At 37.8% G+C, this 27,348-nt stretch overlaps 1 protein-coding gene across 1 annotated transcript in view; it reads right to left on the minus strand.

Moving 5' to 3' along the window:
• The window catches only part of BAZ2A (bromodomain adjacent to zinc finger domain 2A), a 3,667,728-nt gene that overhangs the window by 814,082 nt on the left and 2,826,298 nt on the right, over positions 1 to 27,348 (minus strand). Inside the window, exon 24 of the mRNA XM_044083634.1 lies at positions 3,340 to 3,500. Within this exon, the coding sequence (XP_043939569.1) occupies positions 3,340 to 3,500 (161 nt within the window). The remainder of the gene's footprint in view (positions 1 to 3,339; positions 3,501 to 27,348) is intronic.

A 27,348-nucleotide genomic window follows, 5' to 3' on the forward strand; every position in this document is an offset into this window, starting at 1 on the left:
CCGTAAAACTCTACTGCCAATCATGAGCAGACAGATGATCCACTGTGGCGACCCCTAACTGGGAAAAATCCGAAAGAAGAAGTGTTTTAAACTTCTTGCTTTAAGAAACTGCTTCAAAGAAACCATTTCATTGATACCAGGTGGTGTATATGCATTTAATTTAAGAATCCACTTTTGTTCTAAAGCTTTGGTGCGATTCTTAATATCACCACCGCTCTTCCCTTCTGACAAGATATCCAAAACGAAAAATTTAAAAATATGTGAGCTACCTTCTTGTTCTATGTGCTTATAAAGGGCATTAGTAGTTTTACAATTATTAATGTCCCTATAATGTTCTTGAATGCGCTCCTTAAACATACGATTCGTCTTGCCTACATAGTAGGCATTGCATGCTATACAAAAGGCAAAATATACTAAATTCTTAGTTTTACAATCAGCATAATGTGTAACCACTAAAGACTATAGGTGAACTAGATGGATTACTGGATGATACACCTAAGTTTGCTTTTAAAAATAAGAAAAATCTTAAACGTCAACTATGTTACTTAGATAGACAGAATAGTTATACCAGGATGTCACAAAGGAAAGGCACTTATATATGCAGGAATTGCACGGCTTGTCGATATGTGCATTCCTGCTTTAAATATACTCATATGGTTCCAAACCTTGAAATAGTGGTTACACATTATGCTGATTGTAAAACTAAGAATGTAGTATATTTTGCCTTTTGTATAGCATGCAATGCCTACTATGTAGGCAAGATGAATCGTATGCTTAAGGAGTGTATTCAAGAACATTATAGGGACATTAATAATTGCAAAACTACTAATGCCCTTTATAAGCACATAGAACAAGAAGGTAGCTCACATATTTTTAAATTTTTCGTTTTGAATATCTTGTCAGAAGGGAAGAGAGGTGGTGATATTAAGAATCCCACCGAAGCTTTAGAACAAAAGTGGATTCTTAAATTAAATGCATATACATCACCTGGTATCAATGAAATGGTTTCTTTGAAGCCGTTTCTTAAAGCAAGAAGTTTAAAACACTAATGGGGTATATATATATATATATATATATATATATATATATATATATATATGCATATATGTTTTTTGTAATAGTTATGCATAATATAATATATTTTTTATCAAGGTAGTTATCAGTTATTTAGTATGTCCTATATATATATATATATATATATATATATATATATATATATATATATATATATATTTTATACTATGCTTTATATACTGTTTTTATGTACTGTGTCTTTTAATGACTTGATTAATTTATATGGTGTTAATTTATATATGTATTTAAGCTGAGAAATTGTTGGTTTTGATGTAGTCTGATGAAGCGACCACAGAGGTCATGAAAGCATTTACTTTGAGCTCTTTAATAAAGATTTCTGTATTTTATCGAAGCATTATTGTGGCTATCCTGTACAGTCGTGGTGGTTTGGCTCTGCTCTTTGTTGCTAGAAATACAAGGAGTTACGAAGAAGAAACCTTAGAAATAAAGTGTCAAAACATTAGAAATTACTCAAACGAAGTCAAGGCTCGAGAGAGTGAATGAACGAGTCTGGTCTGCTAAGCGGCAAACGAGATGAGGTAACCTCTGTGAGGAGCATTATGGGTAGAGCCTGGCTCGAGAGTTTGGAGAGCGTGAGCTGAAGTAAACGGCCGTCTCGGTTCAGAACCGAAACCGCTGTCAAAGACTGAGTGAAGATTGTCAACATCAGATTATAGAGTTGCAAGTATAGAAAACTTCTGGAAGAACCTCATGTTGACCAGGAAGAACGCAGGAATGGTTACGGAGAGGCAAATTCAAATCCAGAGACAAAAGGTTAATATTGGTGGCCCAAGATAGTGGGCTGCGTACACGCTGATTTACAAAGTCCATTGAACATGTGGGAAAAACAAATGTAGGTTTTGTAAAACCGAACTGGAAACAGTCTCACACCTCGTTGCTGGTTGTGACATACTACTGGCAGAAGGACTGTATACTGAAAGGCATGATATTGTGGTAAGATTGTTGCACTAGGGATTGTGCAAATGCTATAGCACTGAAGTGGCTGAAAAACACTGGAAACATAAGCCACAAAGCATTATAGAAAATTATGAAGTTTATATCACGTTATCATCCTTTAATAAAAGTTCAAAAGATAGATGCTAGAAAACCGGATATAGTGGTCCATGAAAAGAAGATGAAAGTAACATTGATCACTGAACTCGCCACACCCAGTGACTACAGTGTCTTGCATACAGCGAGACACAAAGTCATAAAATATCAGGCTTTGCAGGCAGAAACAACAGCTATGTGGAAGAAAGATACCCTTGACAGTCCCAACAGTAGTAGGAGCAATTAAAAAAGAATCTACAATTGTATTTAGATACGTTACCAATGCATGGAACTCCATACGAATTGCAGGAGTCATTACTGTGCACATAGTGGGTGCTGTGAAGAGCACTTCTGGCGGACATCAAAGATTGAAACAATACTAATTTCATGAACTTTAATCATACTTTGACATAGGAATGGGATCCATTCCCATCATAGTATTAGAAACCCAAATAATTTGGAGAAATTAAAAAAGGGAAAATTCTGTCAATGAGAAGAGATGGAACAGAAAAGAATTTTGACTATAGAATGACATTACTTAAAAAAGGGAAGAAATGGTAAATCCTACATTAGTCACAGCTACAAGCAAGTTATTGTTAAATTATCTGAGTGGTCCATGGCTAAGAGGTGGATACAATACATATTTCAACTGCTACAAAAATGTGATTATGGTTGAATACATGTTTACACTTATAACAACAAGGTATCTTTTAGATTTCTTCTGTGACTTTTTTTTAATACTATATTACTTGCTGCATGTATGTGGTATTTCATTGTACAAAACTCAATACAAAAAAAATATTAAGACCAAACAGCTAAGAAAGTACACTGCAAAAACAGAAAAATAACGAAAATATATATGCTCCTGCCTGAAGCATTCATGCACTGACATCCTACCTTTAGCTAGTAATTGGTCCAAGGGAAACAGTTTGTGCTGCTACAATATGCACCTTAGCAATAACATGAAAGGAAAACAGCCTCAATGGTATATTTACTGAAGAATGGGCAGATTATGTAACCCGGGAGAAATTCATTTTAAGAGAACAAAAACATTATGCAGATTTTAATGCTTTTAAATGCCTGTGGACAAATCAGCAATTTTTGCACAGGGTAATATGCAAACCAGGCAGCCAAAGGGGGGGGGGATAAACAGAGGTTTTCCTGCCTCTAACCTCCAAAACTCCAATGGAAACTGAAAAAAAGCACTCAACTTACCCGTAGTTGTAGATCTGAAAGGACCACCCTCTGCTCTAAGTCTTCAACCAGCTGAAGAACAAATAAATCAATTTTGCATGTCTCCTCTGCAACAGACCACTTGTGTAACCTCTCTTTTGACAGTAATGTACTCTCTTCAATAGTGAGTTCAAAAACAGGATCTAAGTATAAAGAAAACAGATGACAGAAGTTAAACAGATAGTATACATACTGAATTATTTTGCTTACTTCTTCATAAACCCTGGATATTTCTTTACCTTTCTTTAATTTTTCCCTTTAAGTTTCTGAATCAATGATTTAATGTGTGTGTGTGTGTGTGTGTGCGCATGTGCAGGAGAGGAATCTGAGTGACAGAAAAAAGAAATCCATTAGGCCCAAATGGCAGAGGTTTTTGCATGATAAATGGGGTCCCTCCAAGGGACTGACTACTGAAGTAACTTTACAGAGCAAAAGAACCAAACATATGTTACCAAACTATTTTCTGGCAACATCACAACTACTTCAGTTCAGAAAAGACCTCTCAACTGTTCGTATTTTGGAGATGCATTCCTATTTTCAGGCATGATTTACCACTGCATGTGCTGTATCTATTTTTGGAAGTATATCCCTATTTTTAGGCTCGATTTACCCCTTCAAACAATTTTTTGAATCACCATTATCATACATAATTTTTGAAGCTGTCTACTATACAGAAAACCACACTACACAGCCAACATACTAGCGCCTAGAATTTAAAGAAATAGGACACAAATCTTATACCTTCCTTTTTCAGAAGTGGTAGAACTGTGTTAGAATTTTGCAATACAGTTCATTAAACTCTGCATATTTTATACTTTCTCACTTACAATGTCTTTACATTTGCCATAATTTTTGTCACTCTGTTTTTTAAACGTGTTTCTGAGTAGTGCCCCCACGTTACTACTGGAAGTGGGAAGCGTTATGTGTTATTTGGTAATCAAATTTTACGCTAATTACGTCTTGATTTTTGGCTGGATGTGCATACTTTTCAAGGGCCTTTACTCTTATTTTCAATGTCTGCATGTTGAGAGGTATGGTTCAGAAGATGAGGAAATGTTCTCAACATCATCGCATTTCATATCTCATATCAGAGATTGTTTACAGCAATCTGCACAAGACAAACTTATAAGTGCATACTTTGCAAAAATTAATCCAATTGTTTTTTTTTCTTGCTCCTCCACCCTGACGTAAGACATTAAGCTAATCATACAATGCCCCAATATCGTTCTGTTACTTCAACCTCCAACTATATCCAACAACAGTAATGATTGTCTCAGAAGTGCACATGATTCTATGTCTGTGTCATGCTGCAGGTATACAATGACATCTCTCATTGCTCTGCTTAAATCACTGCTAACCTACAGGGACCAAAAGTGGGCTACCACAGAAACAAGCACCATCCTTTCTCCCTAAAATACAATAGCTGTCCCCTCTTCATTCAAGCTTCAAACCACTGGCTGTGTCCAACACCTGTAATCACAGCTGGGTGATGGGCATCATATAAAATAAACTCTTCTTATAACAAGAGGCTGGCACTAGACATCTGTACCACATAAAAGAACAAAAAAGCCTAATAAACCCTCAAGAATGTAACTATAATATTTTACACAAATTAAACTATAAACAATAGCAGCAAAATGTTTAAGTTGCTTTGTATTCAGACTGAAAGAACTGATGAAACTGTAATATACTGAATTAACTGGAAACAAACAAAATGAGAATGGAATGGAAGTCTTTATCCATTAATTACCCAAACGGGTGCTGAACAGGTGCCAGCCTCTCCTTTACGGGCCAAGTCTTTTGTACTTTTCAGAAAGAATTCTGCAAACACTGTAGCTCGGTTAATAATGCTTTAACAGAGGTTCACAACAGTGCTGATAAATATAACAGTCTGCAGAAATCCTGGAATGCTGGTAAGTAATAACAGTGCTGCTAATATCCAAAGTTTCTGCATGTATATTTGGATTCTCCTGAATATTATAAACTGAAACAGTCTTTATTTGATCTGTCTTCTATACTCAGGCTCAAGTGTCTGTATTGTAACTTCCTTTCTAGAATGCTGGATATTTTATCTTTTTTGTATGTCAGTCCAAACTAACTAACTGACTTCGCTAACTCTATCTGAAGTATATTCTCCTAATAAAACCAAAACACTGCAATGCTTTTCAGGCTTCTTTAGTCTTCGTTGCCTTTGTTTCCAACCCTTGACTTGCATGTGCCTCTTTTTCTAGCATTCCACTGCACATGCATCTTTTCCTTGAGAAATGAACATTTTGTATTTCTGCAGATCTCATGCTTTATCTTTCCTTAATAATGAATTGTCATTCCCTGAAACTAAATACATATCTGAAAACACAATTCTGACTCTCTATTTTCAGGCCTATTATTCTACCTTAATGTACTATAGTGAATTCACTAAGAATACCCTCACTCTAATAGCTCCCCCTGAGGTCCCTGAAAAAAGTTTACAGGGACCTTCTTTTGTAGTTACTTTATATCTATATTGCTTACTACTGCAATCTGATTTGAATATACAGGCTTTACGCCACCTTACTAAAAATCTACAGATGTGTAATAAAACTTGCAATTTTAATTTTCACCGCTAAGTGTCACTTGAGCATTTATGGCCTGTTGGGATTGAAGTCTCTTAACTTTATGATTTGATTAGAACTGGGCATTTTTTTTTAATCTGGTGAATAAATTTGCAGTTCTAACTTTGATGACTAGGTGTCACTTCTGTCTGGATTGAAGTCTGTTAACTTTATGATTTAATTACCATATAACCTAGATCCATAGTCTTCAGAGTCTTTAAGTCTAAGCTCTGATGTATGTGTGATATATCCAAAACCTGCACATTATTCTGAAAATCAGTGTCTTAATTCTGTGGCTTCTAAAGCTGATTAGGCCAGGTAATTCTTTTAACACTGCTGTTCAAGAAATAGCATGGAAAATATGCCATACACATCCTTAACCTGTCTCTGTGAGTTTTCATTTAAGTTAGAGTACAAACTGTTAACCCTGCCTATTTTTCTTCCCTATCTCTGTATGCTGTAATGATAAAATTACACTGTCTACTGCCTATATTTTTTACCTTATGAACTGGTGCCTTACTGTACCATGATCTCTTATAGCAAATGAAACCTTTTCCTGTTATCCACTGAATTAAATCTTCAAACACTGTACCGTTTAGTCCTTTTTCTTTTTTTATTGTATATAGCCTATCAAGCACTATAGCTATTTTCTGAAGATTAACTGAAATAGGCACAAAATGGATAACTTTATAACTAGTCGAAGCATAATTGCTATATACTGTATTAACTGGTGTCTGTAAATTCTCATCTAAATTTGTTAATAATGCTATTTACTTTTTAACTTCTATGTGCTGTAATAGATGTCTGCCTCGTAAATGTGTCTGAAATATTCTATGAATATTTATGCGTTATAACAGTTTACTAAAACCTATGCTTTCTGTATTTCAGATCTATACCTTTGTATACTCTTGTCAGTGTCCTTTTAACTTTCTGATGAATGTACAATAAAGTGCACTGTAATCTGTAGATTAATTAACAAATTAAGCCTGCCTGGTTATACCTTGAGTATAGTGAATTACTAACTATTCTTTAGATAACTTATCTTAATAATCCCATTATAAATAATTCTGTCACTTACCCTTAACTAATGTCTGTACAAATGATTCTGTCACTTTACCCTTAAAACTAATGGCCAAATAATGTGAATAGTAGAAATGTATGATGCAGTAAGCCTGATACAAATAATTCTGTCACTTTAACCTTAAAACTCACTGAATACTGTGAAGCGGAAATGTATAACCGAGTATTAATGTTATATTCTGAAACTGGACTAAATGTACTATACTGAACACATAACTGAGTATGAATGTCATATTCTGAATCTTGAATGAAATTTACATTACTGGACATTTAAAATAGCTGTGTATAAATGTTATAATCTGGAAACTAAAGTAATACTAAAGGAATATATTTTGCCAGTGTTACCTACACACGGATAAAAGCATATGTGAAAACTGATAATGTCATATTCTGGAAACTAAACTGCTAGTACCTTTTCATCAGTATTGTCTGAAACTAGATAAAAACATAAACTGAAAACTAGTACTATTATACAACTGCCTGAAAACATAAGAACATTTACATACTTGCTTTAACTCATACATTTTAACTTTAAACAAATATTGAAGAAATAACTGAAACACGTAGTCAACTTCCATACCACAGCTTTTGCCAAATTTTACTCTGCATTGTCCCAGTCATTGATGAGGTACTAGATGGCCTGGTTTAATGTCCGAGTGTCCCTTTTATAGTTAGAGCTTTTAAATCTCTCCTTTTCATCTCTTGTGTAAGGCTGGGTGGCTAAAGTTCTTGATTGTATTTAGTATCAGGTCCTTAAAATAACATTTGCAGCTTTAACAATTAAAACTGATAGCACTGCTTGTTGCCCTGACTTTACTTGCATTTTTTCGGCATGAAATAAACATTTGCTGCTAATAAACTCTTGCAAGTCTCTTAGCAAACTGATAATGTACTACAGTGACATGGAAAGGCTGCAACTTTATTATTAAATCAAACTGAAACGTCAGTGACATTGTTTTTCCTGTCATAACTTCAAGTGAAACTAAAGTTGTAATCTAACATTGTGCATTTCTGCACCTATATAAATTTTATCTTAACAGTTGAACTTTTTATATTTATTCTTGTAACCCTCAGATTCTAACATACTGTTACCCACTGTTTTACCATAGCCATTTCTTTACGTGACATCATTTAACTTTTCAGTACTACTGAATGCTGCAAGAATTTATTACTGTCTACAATTTTCTTGGATAAATAATAAGAACTGTAACTGTATTAAACTGATTTTTTTTACCATACTGCCTTATGGCATACAGTACTGTCTTTAATTCAGTTTGTTGAGCTGGTTGTAATCTCATTTTGTGTGCTTGATAAATTGCAATTTCTGTATGAAATCAATACAATCTTAAACTGATTACAAACACAATTATTACCAGATTTAAACTGATCTGATTCTGGAAGTTTACTTGTCTGTCTTTTAAATGTGTGTGTGAAGTTTCTTTATCTGGAAGTTTACTTGTATGTCCTTTATACAAGTACATAAAATTTCTTTATATAGTGTACACATTTATTACTAGAGTTGAACTGATCTAATTCTGGAACTTTACCTGTCTGCCCTTTATAACAGAAGAGTTGAATATGTGGCTTTAATGGCACATAATATTTATGATACACACTTTTCAGGAATGGGATCTGAACTCTTGACTGTACTGTCACTTTTGCAATGTAAAAGTGACTTTAAATGTTACAACCTGTAAATTAGCAAAACATTATTTGCACATTTATTACTAGAGTTGAACTGATTTAATTCTGGAACTTTACGTCTCTGTCCTTTTTACAAGTATAACATAGGAGTTGAACTTGTGGCTTTAATGACAACATGATATTTACGATGCACTCTTTTCATGCATGGGATTTGAACTTTTGACTACAGTGACACTTTTACAATGTAGCGCTGACTTTAAATTTTTATTTATGCATTGCAACACTTCAGTACAAAGCTCTTAATGACTGCTAAACAAAATAATAACAAAAAATTAATTTGCCAAATCTGCAACTTTAACCCCTTCATTTTGCAAATTAACTTGACTCATTTCTGGTATGCTCTACAAAACATACATGTGTATGGTTACCCTTTTTTCTAATTGGCCATGCCCAATATGTCTTTCTGAGCACTTTAGCTGTCAGCTGAACTGGAATTTATTTTATCTAAATCTGCATGTTTTTGTTGTAATCAATTCTTCAAATTCTGTACATTTGTAAAAGTTACTGCAGACAAATTCTTACAAGTGTCATCTGTGTGCACTACTGTACATTCTGCAGCATTTTTATTCCTCCGTAAAATCTTGATACTGAAGTCTAAAACAACATACAACTCTAATGACATGTCCATACCTAGTGCGGAGCTGTTACACTTCAAACTGTTAGCTGCTGTAATCTTTGACCCTTTAAATCCTGACAAAACTTCATTTGTGTCCTCTAATAAGGGTCTAATTTGTAACTGAAGTTGATTTGTATGAATTAATCAGCACATTATTCCATAAGTTTTCTGTAAACAATGAAATATTGTTATTCCTTTTAACTAAAACAATGACAGATAAATGCTCTGGTTTGATGCTTGACTGCCACACCCATTATAGATAAGCTGAAATCTTTTTTTAGAACTAGCAACAACACTGCTTTGAGATATGGAATGTGTTTCTTCCTTACTATGCTCTAAGATCTGTATATTATTCATGCTGATGTTTACTTTATCAAAATCTGCACTCTGATTCCTCTTATCCCCCTCAGTGCAACATTTACATTTGCTTCTGAATACAAGAGACTATGTGAAATAATGTGAACTTGAGATATTAGAAAGGTATTTGGTCTAGAAACCTGCATATTACATACACTGATTGTGTTTATATCTGTATTTACCATATTGCAATTTAACTCTGTAGCTGGAATTACATGTAAACAATAATTTATTACATTATGAACATTCATATTTGAAATTCTACTACAGCTTAACTCTGTATGGTGAATTGCATATGCTGTAGCATTTACACATGGATTTGTGTTATTTAAGTCTGAAACTGTATTGATAAAAGCGGACACATTCTGTGAATGCTTTGCAGTCCACTTCTGTGATTTAAGACTTCTGCGTCTAGAAATAGTTAACATTCCCTGAACTAATAACCTTTAATTTTAAATGAACATTTCTGGAACAGTTTTTTAGACTTCTTTACCCAATTTTTTAACTTTAAACCAAACATTTACTGATGTCTTAACTGCAGAAGTATTCTTTGACATGTTTATACAAGAGGTATGCAAATGACTTTTACTGATGTACTTAAACTTTTATAAGCTAATAGCTAAAAAGTGCTTATAAAGTCTTAACAGAACTTTATGATTCTGGAGGAATGACTTTTACTGATGAATTTAAACTTTTCTGAGCTGTTAGATAAAAACTGCATATAAATTCTTACATAACTTTATGATTCTGGATTCAAAGAATATGTTCTGTCGTCTGCAACTTTTTAACCTTTTTCTTGCTTCTTGGCTGTGTGACGTCACAATGGAAACATGAAAGTTTGTGGAGAAGGTGAAGTACATAGCAGTTAACTGGCTAATGTCTTTTATGTTCTGAAGGAACACTGCTGAAGTTTTCTGATTTGCTGCTGGTCTGTTGAAGTTCTTTGAGACTTTTTCTGAAGTAAACGCTGGTGCTCTGCAATTTGCCTAAGAGCTGCAATTGTATGTAGACAAATACTGTCTGCTCTGGCTGTTTTCTTTATAAACTGTATTAGTGGTGTCTTACCGAAAGTAACTGTAGTGCTGTCGGTTGTAGCCTTATTCTGTATGGAGTTCACAGTCTCCCGTCTGGAAAAATACTGATGTGCTGCTGAAAAATCTGTTATGAAACATTTGCTGTAACTACTGATAGAATGGAAAAACAGTGTTAAGCTGGCTGCTGCACTACTTGAAACTGTTACTTACTACAGCTGTATATGTTGATGTTTGAAGAAGTGTTCCGAATGAACACTGACACATGTAGTTTGACTGCTGATAAGGTCACCTTGAAAGAAACACTGTTTTTCTGTAGATTGCTTTGTAGAACACACATAGTCTGACTACTGATGCAAGGTTGCTATGGGGTTTGGGACTTACTTTAACTTGTTTGACCCCACTCATAGTGGCTCGCCATTGAAAGAATTGAGACTGTAATACACTGGAAACAACTGAAATGAGACTGGAATCTGTTAATTACCCAAACTTATGCTGAACAGGTGCCAGTCTCTCCTTTATGAGCCAAGTCTTTTGTACTTTTCAGAAATGATTCTGCAAACACTGTAGTTCGGTTAATAATGCTTTATTAGTGGTTCACAATATCTGAATACGGTCTTCATTAACAGTGCTGATAAATACAGCAGTCTACAGAAATGCTGGTTAGTAATAGCAGTGCTGCTTAACATATCCAGAGTTTCTGCATGTATATTCTAATTCTCCTGAATAATATAAACTAACAGTCTTTATCTGACATGTCTTCTGTACTCGGGCTTGAGTGCCTGTATTGTAACTTCCTTTCTAGAATGCTGGATATTTAATCTTTTCTGTATGTCAGTCCGAAATGACTTCCCTAACTGTATCTAAAGTATATTCTCCTAATAATACCACAACCCTGTAATGTTTTCCATGCCTCTTTAGCCTTGGTTTCCAAGCCTTGTCTAGCATGTGCCTCTTTATCTAGCATTCCCTTGCACATACATCTTTCACTTGAGAAAGGAACAGTCTGTATTTCTGCACATCTCATGCTCTGTCTCCTTTCTAATTAATTGCCATTCCCTGAAACTAAATGCATACAAGTAAACACAAATCTGACTCTATTTTCAGACCTATTATTCTACCTCAATGTACCACAGTGACTTCACTAAGAATACCATCACTCTAACACAGACAGTATGACTCTGAAACTGTTCAAGGTTATCACAGATTTCTTTTAACTACTGATACGACAACATAGATGTGATACAGTGAAAAGCCCCTCTGACATTCGTACAGTTAATACATTAAAGTCATGAGGTCCCGCTCATCTCTCTTCCTTTGTCAACCTGAAATTAAAATATGTGAGGTACTCCCTTAAAAGACAAAGTCTAAACAAAAAATGTAGCAGTGTGTAGCAACACTTAACATAATAGCATATCTTCAGACAGAAGCTACTGTCAAGAGTAAATCATAACATCTGGGTTATACCCACCATACTAATGTCTTCTCCTAGCCAGAAACTGCAAAACCAGTGTGAGATCTTCCCTGCAAACTAACAATATGGGTCTCACAATGTGAATACAATAACATAAACAGGCACAGTGTTTCTTTATATATCCCACACTCTTCCTCATTCTCTGTTTTTCTTACTTTATTTTAACAGATCAGTGCAATTTTTACTTATTTATTTTTTTATGCAGCAGCATAATGTTCAACTCCTTCCAAATGATGCATGTCACAGCAATTCACTTGGTTTGCTTGGTGCAGTTTAAAGAATTTCACCACCAGCTGCCTATTTTTATTTCTTCGGCAATGTATCTTCTATTTACCCTCTTTAATACATTATTGTCCAAATCATTCTGGCTCATACAATTTCATTTTCACATCCACCTGTCTTTAGGCACCCTCCTGTTCATAACAATATTTTTTCCACAAATCACACATTTTCATTTTTATCTTTCTTGCACTTTACCTATAAATTACCTCTTTTTTATGCCATGCATTATTTCTACTAACTCTTTAAATTTTTGTATTTTTCTCTTTTTCCCCCTTTCCTTGCACTGCTCTTTTTAGCTGCTATCACTATTAATGTAAGAAGGACCTCAGTGTATCTTAACTTCCTTAATTTTGGATCTTAGTTGAAAAACATTAACTCCTTTATCAGTTTTATAGTATTTGCTATATAACCTCCTGTGATCCAGTTTTCAAACTACCCAGTTCATTACACTCCCAAATTATGTTCCCATCTCCCACCCTCTCTCACCTGTTTTACACCCCCAACATTTATCCTCCAATTATGAAAACACTTTACAAAGTCTAATCAGAGTATAAAATTATCTATGAAGACACTTCCATACAAATATTCTAATCTTTCTAAACTTGGTTGCATACTGAGGGAGCCACAGATTTTTTTTTACATTATTCTGTTATTTGTTTTCCTAAATATGTACTCTGATTTTCCTTAAGTTCTTTTCCTTTTCCTTTATAATTAGCTATTAATATTCTGTAACTTCTACCTGTCAGTCTTTTACTTCAGGTAACTGCTATCCTTGATTCCACTAACAAATCCAGTCTTCTCCTTTTTCCCAAAAACTTTGCATATTTTTATTTACATTGCTGTGGTAATCCTGGAATGTATACAGGAATGCATCTCTTCTCTCTGTCTTAAATTAATCTTAAGCTTCTTCCCAATTGTTTAGCCTCTCAAATTTCAACCTGACACAACCAACAGCTTAACAAGGTACATCCAATAACTTAGAATGTCCCACAGAGGTTCCTCACTATAAGAATACAGGATATAAATAACATGTCCTGTGCAGACCACCTCAAAGCCCTATCCTTGTATTCTGTCTCCTACAGGCTGTTGAGGGGAGATCTATGCCTGGTATAAGAGGCATCTTTGGAATCCACTTTGATGGACCTCCTCCTTATCAGCAAAACAAACAGCACCAGAATTACACATTCTAAAGACGTATGCCTTGCCTGTGATATAAACAGAAAACTGTTGGAAAGACAGGTATGTATCACAGAAACCACCCCATTCTCTGAGACAAGCTCTCTATCCATGTGAACCAGAGTTCTTCCTTAACCCAATTCACATGCAACTTAGACAACTAGTTGAAGAACCAGAAATTCCTCCCTGGTTTGGCATATATATCTCTAAGTGGTTAATCTCCCAGGGCCCTACTTATAAATGTTTCATCTCCCAAGCCCATGCTTACACTACCAAGGGTAGTAGAAAGTGTCAGAGATTTGAGATGCATGGCTAGGCTTGAAATGGCCCCAGTGGTCGTTAGCCTAGTACACACTTATGAACCTAACAGCTATTCCTAAAAATTACAGTTGTGCAAGTAAACTTACCATAAAGAAGATGTTTGAATAATCACTTCTGTAGTAGCCTAAGCTATAAGGTTAAATCCTGCACTGCATATAACAGCCAGCCAAAGATGGTTCCTCATACCACTCATCTTTTTCCCAAAATCCCTGTGATGTTGTCTATACAGTCACTATGGAACGGGGATTAGCTATGTCCCCTGTGGCTGTTGGGGACCCCTCATTGAGCAAGGAAGATCCACTATTGCCAGTCTTGGGAGAAGGCGAAGGGAATGTGCCTTTTCATACTTATAATGCTGTGCCCAACCCTAGGGAGGCTGTTGCTGGCAATACTAGATCTAATTGCCCTGACTTACATGTCAAAAAGAGACAGAAAACTAAACATTTAACTTATCCTGTGCCATTTTCTCTGGACAGGAGTAATTTACTGGGCTTGGCTCAGAGTTTTGTACAGGCTATTGACTCTTCTTATAAGGTGGTTTCTGATAAACGAAAAAGGGATTCATCTTTCTCTGAACATATACAAGATTCTGAATCTGTATGGGGAATGTGAAGGGACTGATGAAAGGTTTTTCTCCTCAGATTTCTGAATCAGATTCAGAGGAGAGAATGTTCATACGTAGGTAACTAGGCTACCGGCTCAAGGACCTAAGTAAGCCTAGCCAACAAAGTTCCCTGGCTTACGCCAATCCAAGAAAGTTAATTACCTGTGCCCCTGTCAAGCAGAGCCAAACAAGTGATCCCCGGGGTGTATTTCCTATTTCCCATCCATTCAAGATTTTTCTTGAAGAGTGTTAATAAGGAACTTTGCTTGACATAGATGGGTAGCTTGTTCCAGAGTATGGGAAGTCTCTGGGACAGGAATCTATCCCTCCAGCAAGTCCCATTTATTGTGGTGACAAGGTTTAGGTCCCTAGAGCATGTAGCTCAGAGGGATTGGGATTTCTTTAGGTGTAGCATGTCCAACAGCTCTGGGTTTGACATAGCTTTATATGTTAGGCAGAGATCACCTCGAAGTAGGCGATATGCTACAGAAAAAAAGCTGGAGTTTTTTGAGACGATCAGTGTAGGGCATCTGTTTGAGGCCAGTAATCCTCTTTGTGAGGTACACATCTGTGGCCTTTCCAGCTGCTGCAGATGTCTTGTGAAGTACACTCCAAAAGGGGCAGTGTACTCTATAATGGGTCTGAGTATCGAGTAGAGGAAAATAATGACCTCTTTTTTCCTGGATGAGAACCCTTTTGTGATGAGGTGTGCCATGCAGAAGGATTTCCTGACTACTGTGGCAATGTGTTTATCAAAGGAGAGACTACTGTCCACCTGGGTCCCAAGGTCTCTTATCACACATTCGGTGATAAGAAGACTGCCGCCTATGTGGTAGTTCATGGGTACAGAGTTTTTACCAAAGGGGATAACAATGCACATTTTGGCATTGAGGTTGAGGCCACGGCTCTGACACCAGGCATCTGTCTCAGGGAGGCTCTTCTGTAGGATGTCTACATCATTTAGGGACTCTACTATAGCTCCTAGTTTGCAGTCATATGTGAACTTTGTTAGCCAGAGGCCTTCTGTGTTAGTCTGTACTTCAGAAAATTAGATACCAAACAGGAGAGGTCCCAGGACGGATCCATGTGGTACTCCACTTGTCACTGGTTTGAAGACAGATTTGGAGTCTGTAACTTTTACAGTGTGGGTTCTGTCAGTGAGCCAGTTGGCAACCCAACTTGTGACACAGGGATTTATACCTAGTTTAGTGAGTTAAGCTATAATTCCAGAATGGGGGATGGTGTTGAAAGCCTTGGCGAGGTCAAGATAGGCTGTGTGAACCACCTTACCCTAGTCTACGGCTTTGGTGACTGCCTCAAAGACGTCGACCAAGTTCAGGAGGCATGATTTGCCTTTCACAAACCCGAACTGGGTGGGGTCCAGAGTTTGGAGGTTACCAATGTCTTTGTTTATGAATTCCATGATGATACGTTCCATGGCCTTGCAGACCAGGCTCATCAGGCTAATAGGGCGATAGTTCCCAGGATCAGTGGTGGCTCCTCCTTTGTGGAGTGGGATACCTGTTGCTGTGCGCCATTCAGTGGGCACAAAGCCTGACGTGAGGCTATGACTGAACATGGTGCTTAGGTGGGGAGCCAGTTCATGCTGAAGTTCGTGTAAAACGCAGCCTGGGATGTTGTCCGGTCCCATGGATGCTGTGTTTTTGGCTTTAGAGAGTGCTGCTTTTACCGAAGTTGTGATTACAGGGACTCTGCATTCTTCCTGTAAAGATATGGGTCCTTTAGGGGGTGAGAGGGGGGTAAAGTTAGCACTGAACCTATCTGCCAGGATGTTGGCAATATAAGTTGGTTCTGTAATTTTTGTGCCATTGTGCTGTAACTCAGGGCAGATGGGTGTTGACATTGAGATTCTTGACATAGTTATAGAATGCTTTATGGTTGTCCTTGGAATCAGTGGCAATCTTGTTTTCATAGCTAGCTTTGGAGGATCTCATAAGGGATCTTAGCTTCTTGCTGAGGCTGACCAGGGAGCTCCTCCACTCATGGGATTTTACTCTCTTTTGCAACAATTTCTTCCTTCTGTTGTAGGCCACCAGACTGGCTTCCATTTTTTGGAGGATAGCGTCTTGGTTCTGTTTGGGATAGCACGATCCATGCACTCATGTAAGTGCTTAGAGAGTGCATTTGTGTAGGATTCAGCAGTCGTAACTGTATTGTCCATCTGCATGGGTTTCATGAAGTTTGCCACTTCTGTCTTAAGAAGCAGGAAGTTGGCTTTGGAGAAATTTTTTACCATGGTTTCCTTAATAGGGGGTGGGGGCAGGATGTGGATATCTAGGGTGATTAGCTTGTGGTCTGATCTGACCAACGAGGAGTTGACTTCAGGTGTGGAACACCGATCACTCATGTTGGTAATGACTAGGTCTAAGATATTGTTGCCCCTGGTGGGGGTGTAGATAAGTTGATCCAGGGCACTGGAATTTATGAATTCCAGAAAGCGTTGAGCAAAGGAGGTGGTACATGAGTAGTTTTCCCAGTTAATGGTGGGGTAGTTGAAATCACCCAATATTAGGGTGTTTGGTTAAACCCTAATATTTTCCAGTACATCAAGAAAAGAGGAGTGGGAATCCTGGGGCATGGTGGGGGATCTGTAGCAGGCTACAATTTGGATTGCAGTTTTGCCCAGAGTTAGTTGCACTTGGATAACCTCGGCTGCATTATGCTGAGCAACTAGCCTGGCGGTGTGGATATCCTTAATGAATATGGACACACCTCCACCTTTGGTGTTCCGGTCCAGGTTAGATGGCCGAAAAGTGTGGTATGAGTTATAGCCTGGTAATGCAGGGGTACTCTCTGGAGCCTTGAACCAGGTCTCAGTCACTGCACAGACATCAATGTTCTCCATTTTAAGGAGTGCCTCAAGTGAGTGCATTTTGAGATTTAGACTTCTAGCACTGAGTAGCATTACCCTCAGTTTTTGCTTGCCTGTTCCTGTTATTGTGGTGAATTTGTCATTTGAACCTTGCCTAAAAAAGGCACTATAAGGGCAGCAAGAGCCTTTGCCAGTATCCGGAATCCCAGGGGTGACAGGTGCAGGCCATCTCTGGCAATGCATCATGGTCTGTCGACCATGTCGTCCCAGGCAGACAGATATTGGATCCCCTTAGAATGACACCAGAAGCTTAGCCAATTGTTGAAGTCAATCATTTTGTCCTTGTACTGCGGTATCATTCTGGGCGATGGCAGGATGCTACTCAGGGCTAGGGTCATACCTGCCTGGGCTATAAGATCGGAGAGTTTATCTGAAACTCCATGTGAAAGATTCTCTGAAACTGTTTCCAGAATGTGCTAAGGTTTTCAGTAGGAGAACACTGAGGTTTCTTAGTCCCCACATAATACCATGAGTTGTTACAAGTGGAACTCCCGCAACCTTCACCCATTTCCCCCAGTCTTAGAGGGAGTGAAATGTTATTCCACATTTTGCAAACATGACTTGAGAAAAGTGAGTCATTTGCTGAATTAGTTTATTTGGTCACACTAAGTTTTTATCACTTGAATGTGGGTTTGTAGTTGGTACATACTGAAGAAGAATTCTAGCCAATCTTGGGCATTTTTCAGGGCTGTGGATAACAGCATGTGTGATCCTCATTTGGGAGTAAGGCAAGCAAAGAAGGAGTTCTACTCACAGGTATTATTTTAAGACTTGGCAATTACATGACCTATGCAGCAGGTTAGCTGCAAAGTTAGCTAGTTTGTTACAGCACTGCTCAGGCAAGTTTAATGAGTAGTTTGAAGATCAATAAGATTGGTGGTTCCATAGAAAAGTGTTGGGAGTAGGCATGTTATGGATATGCATATTTTTGCATCTCCAGTTAAATAAGGCTTAATCCGGTAGAGGATGCCAAGTTTTTGATGCTTTTTGACAGTTTATTTTACATAGAGATCAAATTTCATGTCTTCATCTATTACTCTAGTAGCTTGGTTACTGAATTTGTTTCAAGTGTGGTGTTACCGGAAGAGGTTAAGGTGAGTTGGATTTGTTGCCATGGAATGTTTTGGGAGTGAAGAGGAGTACTTTAATGTTACAGGCTGCCAAAAGAATACTAGAAATGCAAATCAAAATCTAAACCAACTGTGACCGAAGTATTGAATATTGTAAAACAGATGAACTGGAAGTGGGATCTTTAGAAAAGGGGAGAAGCAAATTACAAAGAAATACATTTGTGGGAATAATATATGCAGAATACTGTTCAAGAGGAGTGAGGTCTAAGAGAAGGCAGGAACAGAGCAATTCCTGTAATGCTGCAATGAATGAAAACTATTAAAAACATATATGCATACTGAATGAAAACAACAATGGAAAATGTTACTATGGTTTGATTTCTATTCATGTGTGTATATACATGGCACCGATTAAAATGTAATTGTTTAGTAAAGATATTAAAAAAAAATAAATAAATAAAAAAAAAAGAGTCTGATGTGAACTATGTCCTAAACTGCAGTACTAGGCTTGGGGAGTTCATGGGGATATCCCAGGCACAACTGGCACTAACATAACAGGGGGAAAAGTCTGGGCAGACAAAGTCAGAGAGTATTTTGTTGGACACCAGATGATAGTGATTATTCCTGTTAGAAGCAGATGCAGACACTTTAGGAAAGTCCTTTCAATGTTGTGAAGAGGGTGAATAATGTTAATTATATGGGTGATTTACCACACAGAAGGAAAAAGTTTAAACTCTTATATGTTAACTCAATAAAGTTCTATCTTGATAGAAAGTCCCTCGTACTAAGTATCTGCAGGGGGCTGTTATCAGAACTGGATGGTATCTGGTGCTACATCTCCTCTTTGGGGTTTGGTCTGACACCTTGGAAGATCAGCAGCAACTACCACCAAGTCTGGTTCAGGATGTCTGAGTAGTACTACATGGATTTGAGGTTTTAGTTACTGGTAAACCAGGGAATACCCATCTTGTGGAGCATCATATGCACATGAGAACCCTAGCAGGCCATCAAACAAGTCCTGTACCTGAAAATGTTCAACAAACCCTGAAAGAGGAACTGCAGAATATGTTGGAAATGTAGGGTAATACAGGAATCCAGCAGTCACTAGTCCTCACGAGGGATGCTAGTACCAAAGAAAGGTGGCAGCACCAGGAGCCGGGTGGGGTTAAGTATCTAACCATTACTGACGTGACCAAGAGCTACTGGCAAGCAACTTCAACACTTGTAGCCTGGAAACAATTTATATTTGTGACCCCATTTGGGTTATATGAGTTTACTAAAATGCCCTTTGGAATAAAGAAATGTCCCAGCAACTTTCCAGATGTTGATAAATTGCTTTGTAGTAAGAGTGACAGATTCTGTGCATACTCATCTGGATGACACTGCCATCTATATCCAGTCATGGCTAGAACACGTTCAAAGAGTCAGGGAGGTTCTGGGCAGGCTGCAAAGGCCTGGATTGATTATCAAAGCCAAGAAGTGTTAGCTGGGTATGATAGAGGTATCTTATCTGAGTCACAGAGAGAGAGTGGTAGAAAGATTAAGCTAGAGCCAGCTAAGGTTAAAGCCATACAAGCCTGTCCTATGCCTACCACCAAGAAAGAAGTGAGGACATTCTTAGGGACACTGGGGTATTGCAGGAAGTTTGTTATCCATTACAGTATGGCAGGCACTCCCCTTTCAGACCAGAAGAGACTACATAAGTATGTCTGGACTCAAGCCTGAGAAGAGGCAACTGCGTGGTGGGGGCTTAGCCAGGCTTCCTCAAAGGAAGAAAAGTCCTTACTGTACACCTGAGTGGACATTTTTTCAAAGCAGGAGTTTTATGCACCACAGCAAGGAGTATATGAGCATATTCGGGGTTCTATAAAAGTACAACCCTACCTGTATGGCATAATGTCCATCAAAGTTACAGGTAATAGCCTTCCCTTGAAAGTGGTTACATAACACAAGAGAACAGAATGGAAAGCTTCTTAAATGACATTACGCCTTGTAGTCCTATAGCCTGACTATCCAGCATAGGCATGGTACTGATTATGCAAATGTAGATGGTCTATACAGAAAGAGTGCACCCTTTTATCAAGCTACATTTCTTGGGAGATGAATCCAAAAGGCTTGCTGGAGGTTCTTATGGGGAGTTGGTATGCCAGGGTAGAGCAACTGACTTAAAATGTGATGCGTATACTTTTTTTTAACTCAGATTGTAATATATTTGTAAAATGTAGTCAGGTTTTGCAAAACATGTCTCAGAACAGTCTCCTGTGAATTTACATTTATAAAATGTCTTAATAGTGACAAGAGAGTTGTATTTCTTCTTTTATATTATATAGAAAGTACTTTCAAAGCCTATAATTCTACTCTCCTGGGAAAAAAATGCAGTTTCACATGAAAATAATTACTTGCCTGTAATTACAGAAACATCATAAAACTGAATCAAAGAACTACTGAACCCAAAGCTGTGAAAGTAAATAATTAATTATGCAAACAACAGATGTAAACCCTTTGTTTGTTTTCTTTTTCCTTTCTGCGGGTATAAAAGATGACGTAACCACTCCTGGTTTGTGTGTGACAAATATGATAAACTAAAGTATTCATGCTGTCCTGAAACCAGTGCAGAGTGAGTCTTGCCTTGAAAACCTTGCTAAACATAACACAGTCAGTGGTGTTTGCAATCTGCCTTGTATAAATTTAGTACCTAGTATAACAATGGGTCAATACTCAAGTCAAAGGCAACTAGGGTACTTATTTAGCTTAGTTAGAAGTTTTCTTTAAGTATTCTGGATATGCAACTGATTATTTTTCTATTGATTCTGCAACTAGTTTTAACTCTGTATGTTTTATTTGCATTACCACTGCCTTAACCTGTTTACTGTCTAAGTAAAGTTTTAACTTGTCTACTAATTAAAGTTTTATTAATTCATTCTTATAACCTTATGGCTGGCATTTACTTAGATATTATTAAATATATGAGGAGTATGAGCAGAGGTTTTTATTTTAGCACTGTCTCACTGCCGCGGTGGTGCAGCGGTTAGCATTGTCGCCTCACAGCAAGAGGTTCTCTCATTCGATTCTTGACTGGAGCGCCTTCTGTGTGGAGTCTGCATGTCCTCCCCATGGTCGAGTGACGTTAAAAACATGCAGGTAGGTGTGAGCATGAATGGGTGTGCCTTCGTTGAAGGCTGGGTGTCGGGCTGGCAACTCGGCACTGTAAAATCCACTGCCAATCATGAGCGGACCGGAGTTCAGCTGTGGCGACCCCTAACCGGGAAAAGCTGAAAGACTTTTTTTAGGATGTCAAGGTGCTAGTTTTAACTTCTATCTGGTTAGATCATTTAGCACACTACTGTTTTGTGTTTATTAGCATTTTATTTGATTATAGCTCAAGAGTAGCATGAGTAATTAGTGTGCTGGTTCACTGCCATCTACAGAGTGGTGGAAGTACTACCTTACCTAGAAGACAGCTGTGGTGAATTTGGGAATTCTACCAGCCTTCGCTGTGAAGTGTGTGTGTGTGTGTGTGTGGTACTGCAAAACACTGACATTTACAGAAAGAGTGGCAAGAAAGGAGCATGGCTGTTAGGCCAAAGACTCAGCTCTGTAAGTGGTCAGTGTGTAGTCCTAGACTGGGTATGGATGTTGGACGGCCATTCTTAAGGTAGCACTGCATATTCCCTGTATGCTCTTCAGGTCAGCCTGTACTTGGTAAATTGGTACGTGAATCACACTTGTGTGTATCTTTTTTACTTTAACCAATTCATTACCAGTAGACTGATCTTTGAAACCATCCCTTTGGAGCCCATTAAACCTATTTGTGAAAATGAATCCAAGGATGGTGGCTTGCCTGCCTCACATATCCAGCGTGACATTTAGTGGGCAATGGTGGGATTCAAACCCTGTCAGTGCCCTTAGGTGCATCCAGTAACTGGGATTTGACATCCTCTTGGTATGTCTCCATCATTAACCATTGCTGTCTTCATAACACAACACCAGACAAAGACAGTGTAAATGATGGATGAACTACAACATAGGAAAGCTTAATACAATGGATCCCAATCTTCTAGTGTGTTCTTTTCAGACACTGTATACACTCCTGCATCTGATTTAAGACAGAATACGGACATGAGCCAAACAGATGAAAGATCATATGGCTGAAGTATACATTTTCTTTATCATTCTGTTAATTACTGTTCATTCTCTAAAAAAAGGGAATGAGACAAGAAGTATTATCTTTCTCTGTTGTAAGGAGAGAGATAAAGACTGTTGCAGGGTCTGATTTTTACCAGTTACACAAAATAAATATGCTATGTACATGCTATCATCTCTTTTTGAAGGTCGGACCTGAACATTAAGATGGTAACAATTAACCTGCATCACATCTTTAAATATTTCAAACACTGATGGAACTGACTACTTTGTCTGCCTCAAATCCAATGTTTCTGATTATCATTTAGGAGAGCTGTTCCCAAAATGCCAAACCAAAGTACTTTCTCACATAATTTACTCTTTCAGCAAACATAATGACCTCTGTGAGATTAAGGGTTCCTATTACCTGATCGAACGTTTAGGTTAGCGAATACCTAAATGTCAATCTGGTAATAGCGAAAGCAAAAAAACCCACGAATGGCCGATTTAACGCAGGGAAATAACTCCCTTGGCTGTTATGCGGATTTTGCCCCTTTCCCCACTGTAGAGCGATCTCGGAGTTGGTATATTTAGTTGGGGGCGAAGCCCCCCCCCCACTTCATTTTGGTTTAAAAAATTTTTTTTGCGGCCGAGGGAATTTGTTCCCTACATTAAATCGGCCTTTTGCTGTTTTAATTTTTCAATATTACCAGTTCGACGTTTAAGCATTCGCTAACCTAAATATTCGATCGGGTAATATAGACGCGGGAGAAAAGGGGACCAGAAAACTGTCTTTGAGGACTGAGCAAGTCTAGCTAGCTAAGAAGTCTCCACTTGTGACAGGTGAAAATACCCCATCTACCTAGAGAATGAAGGAAATAATCTTTCCTCTTTCTTCTCCCCTCACATACCCACTCAGGTACACATGATGGTTAATGAATTTTAGTCTTTGGTACTTTCAGACATTGATTCAGATGTGGAACTGACAATGACTGCTACTGCTATAAATAAGGCACCTGTACAACCTTTGAATACTCCTCAGGGAACAGCTTACAGTCAGAAACTGGCAGGAGAAAAGGGTGAAGGCAAGAGGGGACATGCATCAGAGGTATCAGAAAACCCTTATTCAATTAAATGATGGTATGAGATCTCTTTTGTATTTCCACTTTAATGAACTCAATTCCTTTCTGATTATCTCTTGCAGCTGTGAAATGATTTTTACTTGACACCAAATGACAGTCCAGCATCTGTTTTTATTTTTAGTGTCTCATGCTTTTGTAAGTTTCATGACTGAATCCTGTAACACTGAAACACAAGATAAAGCACTATCCAAAAGGGAGCTGGAGGTGTTTATTTACAGCAGCCTCTTTTCTATTCCCTTTTCCATTTCCTTCCTTCCATTATAACTTTTAATTCCTTTTCCTGAGAAAGGCTCTTGTTTTAGTTAAATAAAACAAATCCTTTAAACTCATAAGTCTCACAGCTTTGTTAATTTTCAAGTAAAGCTCACACCTTTTCATGTTATGATCAGACTTCAAATGCAAACCCTATATGTGGGGAAATCTTTAAGGGCTCTCTGCCTACTTCAAACATACATGTTCACCAGTTATGAAAGGGAAACATTATACCCTTAAAAAGAAAACATAGCTTTTAGTAATAATGCAGAAAATCATTTTTCAACTTTTCATCTATGAGAAAAAAAAAAAGAAAGAGGCAGCTAAAATTATTGAATCTCATGCCAATTACCCTAGTGTTTTCACGGCAATAGGACTTGCAGGGATGAAAAATAGATGAATGTATCAGATCATAGGAAGGTACTAGGCTATTGGCCCTGAGGTCCTTACAAGCCTAGCCCAGAATTTTAATCTTTTTAAGCTTTCTATTTTGACAAAATAGCTTTTAAGACTGCAGACAAGTCTTTTCATGTCTGTATCCAAGTCGAGAATATGTTTTCTGTTAGAAAAATATGTATTAACATATGTGTGCAATGCTTATTTTAAATAAGGGAAGATTAACACGTTTTTATTCTATATGCAGCATTAGTTCTATTTGAAACTGAAAACATGCTTTTCTGAAATTGTGCTTTCTGACACTGCAAGTTGCACTCTGACCTAGTTTGCTAGCACAGCAAAATACATGTTTATGCTTTGGAAATGTACTGGAAAGCAGGTGATTTTCTGCTAGGTCAGGAAATTAAATAGAGAATAATAATAATTTCTGTAGATCCATTCATTATGGACAATAAGCTCTGTTCGTGCTAAAGAAAAAGTGCACAAGCTGCAAGATAGTTAGATACTATAAACAATGAACTGCTTCAGAAATCTGTACTTGCATTGTGCTTGAATTAGCCATAGTACCTAGACTTGTAACATCACATAGCAAGAAAGTTATAATTGACCGGTGGTCGTCAAGGCCATCCTGTTTACTAAAAAATCTTTTTTAAACTTTGAAGTGTCAGCTAGAAATGTGAGAAACATCTGTAAAGTAACAGAATTGTGAATTGGTGATCTACTACGTCAGTCATAGTGGGCAATGTCTTGAAAGAAAGGTATAATAATTGTGACACTTCCTGATTTAGTCAGACAAACTCTGTAACTGCATTTTTTGTCTCCTTGCGCAAGGATAAAGATACCTGAACTGAACCTTATGCTTTTGGTCTTTTGAAGTATTTTTCTCTGACATTTTTCCAAGACTGCTATATTGTGTTCATGTCCTGCTTTGACCAAGGATATTTAAAAACTCTAAACCAGTCAAAAGTGGTGCCCCGCAAGGCTCGGCCCTGGGGCCCCTACTGTTCGGCATTTACTTCTCAGAAGTACAGGCAAACACAGGAGGACTATGGCTAACCAAGTTCGCCGATGACTGCAAACTGGGAGCCATAATTGACTCTCCGGCTGACATGGACATCCTCCAAAAGGGCCTTACTGAAACAGACACCTGGTGTCAAAATCATGGCCTCAAGCTAAATGTCAAAAAATGCATAGTCATCCCGTTTGGGAAAAACAAAACACCCACAAATTACCACATAGGTGGCAGCCCCCTTAATACAGAAGAGGTAATAAGAGATGTGGGGACCCAGGTAGATAGTAATCTCTCCTTTGACAATCATATAGCCAAAGTAGTTAGGAAATCCCTCTATGTGGTCCATCTAATTACTAAAGGGTTTGCATCTAGAAATAAAGAGGTTATAGTGCCCCTCTACTCGTCACTCATTAGACCCATCATAGAGTACAATGCCTCATTTGGGATGTACCTCACAAGACACTTCCAACAGCTGGAAAGACCACAAAAGTACCTCACCAAGAGGATTACTGGCCTCAAACATATGTCCTATGCAGCCCGACTGAAAAAACTCCGGCTGTACTCAGTGGCATATCGCTTACTCAGAGGTGACCTCTGCCTGACTTACAAAGCCATGTCCCACTCAGAATTGCTGGACATGCTCCACCTAAAGAAATCCAGGTCGCTACGAGCAACGCGCTCTAGTGAGCTAAACCTCGCCACAACAATAAATAGAACATGCTAGAGGGTTAGATTCCTGTCAGAGAGACTCCCCATGCTTTGGAACAATATTCCAAATTACATCAGGCAGAGCCCCTCACTAACACTCTTCAAGAGCAACCTTGATGAGTGGATGGGTAACAGAAAATACACCCCTGGGATCACTTCACTGGCTCTGCTTCACGGAGGATCAGTTAATTAATCAATGGGGAGGCGAAAGCTGACACACTCTGGCTAGGCTTATAAATGCCCTCGGGAAGATAGCCTAGTACCTACCTATGAACCTAAGTTCTACATTTCTAAGGCCTTTAATATTATGGCAAATTATTCAAAGTAAAGCACCAACAATCATAGAGTCTCTATCAGCAGCCATGTTCTCATCAGTGCTGCTTATAAAAGCACTGCCATAAAAAGGAAGAGGAAGCAATCAGCCTTACAAAAATCTTTGTTACAACGCTTCTGAAAGAAGCAAAAGACCAGTTAGTCCAATAACAGCTAGAATCACCTACATTGTCTCATCAAGCCTCCACAGATAACTTATCAAGACAGAACATGGGCCTGGTTTTAATGAAGCAGAGTAATGAATGACGCACAACAGATCTTTTAGGTGTTCCTAGTATGTTGCCAAAGGTGAATCTCTGAACAGAGAGATACACACCTGATGCATACCTGAAACACTTTAGCTAAAAAAAAATCCATCTATTGGCTAATGTATTGTTCTGATAAAACTGCCGTGATATTACTAAGATTGAAGTAATTTTTAGTACTGATGCATGAAGCTACAACGACCCTGTGAAAGAACAAATAAAATAAAGCTCCATAGCACACCAAGAGTACTAAGTTTTGAAAATCTTGCAGAAAAAATGCAACTAGTGACGTTTCTTCAAAAACAAACATTTTTTCTCTCTTAGGAAGACAAAGACTCAAAAGGTAGGAGAATTAAACATTCCAAAATAATGTTTAACTCCTATGGAGAAGAGGCTTCATTAAGTTATTTTAAAAACTTCTAAATGGCCCACAGTTTTGATGAGGTACTACTTCAGAGGAATGAAGCTAAACTGGTAAAAAATCCAATAACCATGAAAATAAAGCCCCATCACAGAATGAATAAACAAAACTCCAATTATCGCAGAGTAACAGTGCATGGTAGAGTATGAAAATAAACTGAC

This window comes from Protopterus annectens, chromosome 9.part0 (genome assembly GCF_019279795.1).
Source record: "Protopterus annectens isolate FY-2018-M chromosome 9.part0, PAN1.0, whole genome shotgun sequence".
Lineage (NCBI taxonomy): Eukaryota > Metazoa > Chordata > Ceratodontiformes > Protopteridae > Protopterus > Protopterus annectens.